Source organism: Polypterus senegalus, chromosome 2, assembly GCF_016835505.1.
Source record: "Polypterus senegalus isolate Bchr_013 chromosome 2, ASM1683550v1, whole genome shotgun sequence".
Taxonomy (NCBI): Eukaryota; Metazoa; Chordata; class Cladistia; order Polypteriformes; family Polypteridae; genus Polypterus; species Polypterus senegalus.
The window spans coordinates 12,396,403-12,402,843 of record NC_053155.1 but is presented as its reverse complement, the minus strand read 5'-3'; the positions used below and the strand labels follow the sequence as shown (position 1 = coordinate 12,402,843).

General features: G+C 39.7%; 1 protein-coding gene across 1 annotated transcript; it reads right to left on the bottom strand.

Moving 5' to 3' along the window:
- Positions 1 to 4,994: 4,994 nt before the first annotated feature.
- Positions 4,995 to 5,951, bottom strand: LOC120524142 (olfactory receptor 6N1-like). Its single transcript, XM_039746019.1, has one exon. It carries the CDS (start codon positions 5,949 to 5,951, stop codon positions 4,995 to 4,997), a length of 957 nt encoding a protein of 318 aa, XP_039601953.1.
- Between the last annotated feature and the right edge of the window lie 490 nt (positions 5,952 to 6,441).

The window sequence follows — 6,441 nt, the reverse complement described above, 5'->3', positions numbered from 1 at the left end:
GGAGTAGCCACTTTCAGGTGAAAAATAAAAGAGGGAAAACAAGAAGAAGAATAAGTCAGGTCACTTCTTAATTTCTATGTACTTAAACTAAAATGAGTCAGCTCCATTTTTCATTCGTCTTCATTTAACCCTTTCATCCCTGACATCCTATTACTAGTTCATAAGTTGGCAGCCGTCTTCATAAAGCATAAACACGTTTGCAGTCGTTGGAACTGGGTGTGCTACTGTTAGCGCAGACTGGAATACAATCCGTGAAACACCGAAGTGAAACAAGTAGAACTGAAGCATTTGGCGGCTTTTGCATAATAATAGTATTAATTTTTTTGACACCCCAAAGGTAGAATATCTCACAAAATAATTTTTCCCATAAAAAGAGAAAATCCCTGGCCGAAAGGATTAAACCCTTACTACTCTCCTCTGGACCTTCTGCAGTGCTATAAGGAGACCAAACCTGCACACAGTACTCCAAAAGAGAGGCCTTACCAGTGTGTTCTGTAACTCAAGCATAACCTCCTTGGATTTGTACTCCACACATCAGGGCGCTTTATAACTTGACATCCTATTATTCTTCTTGATTGAGTGCTTCTGTCTGCTGTCAGTGTAAATGCTGACCACTCCATTACGGCTCTCAAGTCTTTTTCATAGGTTGTACCTTCAAGTTTCAAAACCTCCCAATGTGTATTCAAATCTAATTCTTTTACTTCTTACCTTACATTTACCTCTTAGTACTTATTACTTGACTGACACTTTTATCCAATTGGTTCCATTTGTCTTGTTTTTGCCTCTTGTTGAGGTGACTTGCTCAGGGTCACATGGTGTCAGCAGTGAGATTTGAGCCCACGACCACTTGAAGTTTGAAGTCCAAAGCCTTATCTGCTTCATCACTCTGCCTGCTATGTTAAACTGGCTTCCATTAGTGAATATTTAGAGGACGATGGGTTATTGTTGGACTATAACAACACAAAAACAATGTCTTTCTTGTATAGGCTACAATCACACAAGGAGTGCCACAGTGGGCTTTATCAGGGCCTGTTCTATGGCAATCTGCATGTTAGTACATAATGGTGTGGTGTTCAATATTAGAAGTATCTGCTGTCCTGATAGACATACTGGGAAAGGTAAAACTCTAATGCAAGTGTTTTGCTTGTGATGGGTGCAATGGCGACATATCCTTGCCTTCAAATGTTCTACGTGGACTGAGCATCGGCAGAACTTTGATTTCTGCCCCATTAAGTTACCTTAAACAGGGAAACCAGAGTGAAGAGTTAGCAGGAGGATTCAACCAGCTCAGGGAAACACCAAATGATATCATTTTCAGGCTAGGAAACCTTTCATGAGTCAGCTATGAATGTATAATGGCAGGTCTCTTAAAACTCTTTGGATGGGATTAGCGTCATACCCAGAGGTAAGATGAAATAATTCTCACTGGAAGACCATTGTAATTTTTATGTCCTGTTTGGACGAGGTTAACTTTACACTAGGATGTGGGGTAAAATAATTCTTCCCAGAAGACATCTGTAAATTTAAAGCCATAATAGGATACAATTCACTTTACACTGGGCAGTGGGGGTAAAGTTAGTGTCTGAAGTGGGCTGAAATAAACCGGTCCTCTGTCCCAGCATTTCCCCACTCGTTCCTTAGTTAATATATGGGCACCGTCAGTTCAGACCACGTTAGCAACCCTTACTTGAAACAAAAATAGGTGTGCTTGCACCTCCAAGATGGACACCCACCTATGCACCCCAGCTTTTCAATATGAAGTGTCGTTAAACATGTACTTTCTATAGCAGTTCTACGCCAGACAAGGGGATGACAATGTGCACTGACTCTCTCTCTCAAATCCCTCACAGTTCTGGTACCTATTATGACATCACTTCACTGGTCCAGATGATGTCACTTCCGGTTCCGGCACACATGATGAAGTAAATTCCAGTTCAGAAGACATCACTTCTGGTTCGGTCCCTGATTTTGTCAATTCCTGTCTCTGCCTTTAAAGACCCCATCTTTAATAGCTTTAGATCGGTTCTGTTTTAGACTCTGACCTGTGAACAACTCACAAAAAATTACCCATTTGTAGCCAGGGCATAATATATGGGTGGCCGCCCCAAACCTTACTGATGTCTGTTGTTCTTTTCTATGACACTGTGCATAGCAACATGCCTTTGGATCTCTGACAGGGATAACCTCCACTTCTCCATTATTCAGCACACAACATGGAGTACCGTCAGATCTTTTATTCCATTTCAATAATTCTTACCAGAGGGCTGCTGTAGTTTGAGTTCAGACTGAATCACTTGAGGACTGAATTTTACTGACTGTTGATTTGCACAGGACTAGTTTACCTTGGAGTTATTTTTTATGGCATTTTTCATTGAAGGTAAAAGGCTCTGTGATCTTTACTATAATGTGAATGCACAGTCTGTAAAATGCTACTGATATGAGCGATTCAGACTGAGGCCGTCTGGCCACAATGACTTCCCACCTCCTGGTTTAAAAAGACTCCTGTCTAAATAGGACGTTACTAACCCAAAGAAATGCAGGATGAACAGGTTTAATTTCAGATCGATATTTGACAGGAAAAAGAGGAAAAAAGGCAAAACTGCAAGTGAACGATTGGTATAGATTGTCCCCACTATTGAAAACAAAACGAAACATTTGAAAAACAAATGACTTTTAATATTTCTTTTGTCTTTTTTTATGTAAATGCCAGTGAGTGGTAGGCAGGTGTAAATTAACAATATGATGAGAATACACACTCACCATGGGCCTTATATATAAACAGTGCGTACAGACAAAAATGTTGCATACGCCCATTTCCACTCTTACAACACAATGTATATAAGCTAAGCTTGGCATAAAGCCAATACCTTGCGTATGCAAGTTCCCCACTCAGTTTTGCAAACTAGTGGCACCCAGCATCAAAGCAGTGATACTGTTCCAGTGTGGTTTCCCTTTAGTTTTTAGATTCACATGACTGAAACAGCTTTATTAAATAGTTTAAATTAAATAATTAATGAATAAATAAAATTAGTTTAAGTTATCTTATTGCAATCAACCCGTAACTATATAATGGTGCATGAAATGGCCAAACTATTCTAAATATAATCACTGCTTTAGTGTTGTTATTCTCAGTGCACCACTGAGTATTTAACCCACTGCATCTGAGTGTGGAATCGCAGCTGTAAAGCAGCTGATCAGATTACCAAGATACAGCATCAATCACATGCTGCCTCAGCCATGTGCACCGTCTATTTGAACTGCTCTCATACGACAAACACTTCAGAGCCTTTCCTTTAGGGACCTCGTGGTTCAGAAACAGTTTTATCCCAAGTGCTCTAAACGCATTCAGTCAGTTCATCAATTGCTCCTGGTAGAACTGCTTGTACAATCACTTCACTGTGAACATGGGATACAGTTATAATTTTGCTCAACCTGAGTCACTTTATAAAGTACGTATTTCCAAGCGCTATCTTCTTGAAGATTTTATAATCATTTTTAAGATGAAACGCGGTAAAGCATGTTTATTACATTATACAAATAAGTTTTAAACTTAATTTAAATAATGTATATTGTTAATAATTAAACATGTGAGGACACAGTGTCTCAGCGGTAGAGACGAGCTGGCGCCCCGTTCAGGAATTGTTCCTGCATCACCCTGTACTCCTGCTGGGGCTGGTGTGACACTGGAAGGCTAGATGGATAAAATAATTAAACATGTACTATGAAGATATTTCAATGTTCCTTAAAAGTTTTGAAAAATCAGCGTTCTAAGCTTACAGATGGCTTGGCATCTATTACAGAGCTGATTGTGTGGTGATTACTTGGAGAAAGAAAAGGAAGAACAGGAATTGGTGGTTAGTACGTTTGAGAGAGACACCACTGCTGCAGTAAATTATTTCATCGAAGGTCACGCATGGCAAAGCAAGCATCTTGTGGGAGGTGTTAGTCACTATCACTGTGCCACCGTGTTCCCATGTTTAATAACATACTTCATTCCTATCATCTTGAAAATGATATCAAGTATACATCTTAAGATTTAAATGATTCAGAGAGCTGTAATATCACAAATGTAATAGATTCTGTGTCCTGTTGGAGGAAGAGAAAGCCCGTTTAAGAAGCACATACTGATTCACACACATAGAGCATATAGAAAGAAGCATTTAACATGCTACTTTAGTAGTTACGATGGGATTTAAGAAACTAGTAAATTAAACGATTTTAAGATGAAGTTTATGACATTCTACTTTGATGACAAAATAAAGTATATGATTAAAGTGGAAATTTCAAGATTAAAGTTCACATTTCGAGCTTTTTTCCCACTGTGTCCCTATTTTTGTTTTTCTCTGTACCCTAATATACTTTCATATAACACTCAGACAGTGGGCTATGACTCGCCTTTTCACAGCGACTTTGATCTCTGACCACTTCTGATTTATTTTGGACACTTTGCGACTTTCTGAACTTAAAATTTCTAGTTTCGCCACCACTCTTTCACTCCATCAACTTCCTTTTGTTGATTATACCACTGTTTAAACCAACAAATAGTAAGTTTTTCTTTGCCTCCACTTGCTATTTTTTTCCCGTGTGCTTTTGCCATTGGCTTTTCACAGAACGCTGAGATTAAGGGCTATTTATATTGATTTGCATATTCAAAGAGGTGTAATTCAGGGAGGAGTTTGGGAGTGGCGACAGGCGAGTGTACGTGCGTTATTTTTCACGCTGACCAGGATTTATGCAGCGGAAGAACATGGAAGTTGGCGTTTGCACAGATCTATGCATCTGGATTTTTTTGTGCATTCGCGCATTTCTGCTTTTGTCCGTATGCCGTGCTTTAGTGTGAATTCTACACACGCCGTTATGCATGAGGTCCCATGTGTTTTGATGACCACACAGAAAATAAACAGAAAAAAACAATAAACAAAACACACATGCAGAACCCACCGATGAACCATAAAAAAACATACCAGCAAACACCCTCATCGACTTATCAGTAATTAATGGAAAAACGTGATTGGCCTCAAAGGGAGGTCGAGATATTTCTCAGCTGCCTGCTTTATCTGCTTATTCCTCAGGCTGTAAATGATGGGGTTCAGTAGCGGCGTCAGCAGGTAAATAAAAACTCCAATGATAATGCGGGCATCGGCAGAAATGTTGCCAATCATGACGGTTATATAAAGCAAGTCAGCAGAAAAATAGTAAGTCAGCACAACAATCAAGTGAGAAGAGCATGTTGAAAAAGCTTTCTTGCTGTCCTCCGTATTCATAAAATAAATATTGAGAATTATTTTGAAGTAGGAGAAAAGTATAAGCAACAGTGGAATGTTCACGATGCACATGGCAATAATAAAAGCCATACTTATAATGTCGGAAACATCTGCACATGCCAGGGACACCACAGTTGGGTAATCGCAATAACAATATGCAACAATATTTGGGCCACAATAGGTCAATGTCAGGGCATCGAGTAGAGGGACAAATGGGGCCAAGTAGCCCAGCACCCAGGCCCCAACTGCCAGCAACACACAGAGTTTACCATTGATGATGAGGTGGTAGTGAAGCGGCTTCATGATTGCAATATAGCGGTCATAAGCCATGACTATAAGAATTAAATTTTCTGTGCAACCAATTGCAAGAACTAAATACATTTGCAGGAAACACCAAGAAAAGGAAATGATTCTGTCTTCGAGGAGAATGACAGCAAACATTTTTGGGAGGATTGTAGTTGTGATGAGGATGTCTAAAAAAGACAGATGACAAAGAAAGAAGTACATTGGAGTGTGCAGCCTTTGGTCCAAGATCACCAAATAAAGGATCAGGAGGTTGCCAGCCATCACAGCCAAATAAACCAACAGGAGAGCGATGAAGAGCAGATTCTGGTGAGTCTGCAGGCCCGGGATTCCCACCAGTAGGAATTCCTTGATGTTATGTTGTGTCTCATTTGTGGCTGTCATTTTCAAGACAAGATGGGCGAACCTCAAAAAAAAAAAAACAAATGGAAAAAGAAAAACATCATATACCATTGCATCGTTTTTTCATAAGCCCAAGAGGCTGTTGTTTTACTGGAGTATGCAACATCTCAAATTCTCAACTACCAACAAAGGGATTATCTGTCACTACCTCTCTTAGTATAATCCGTCTATTTAATGCTTCAAATAAATTTCAGTGATTGCATTGCATTGACCATCCTTCCATAGCCCAAAGACTGTCCAATGGTTTCAAAGACCATAAAGGAAGTTTGGGTTCTCCAAAATGGCATAACCGGCTGACTCTTTTCGGTGGACCCTTGCGGTTCTTCAGAGTCAGGAATTTAAATGGGTGTCTATAGCAAAAATGCTAGTTAGGTTTACAGCGGTGCCTTAACGTTACAAACTCACCTCTCCTGGATTCCTGTGTGGAATCAGACTTTAACAGTAATCCATTGTTTCCAAACTCCTGTGAAAT

Coding starts and splice junctions, on each gene's coding strand:
- LOC120524142 (XM_039746019.1), bottom strand. CDS start 5,951: ATGACAGCCACAAATGAGACACAACATAACATCAAGGAATTCCTACTG.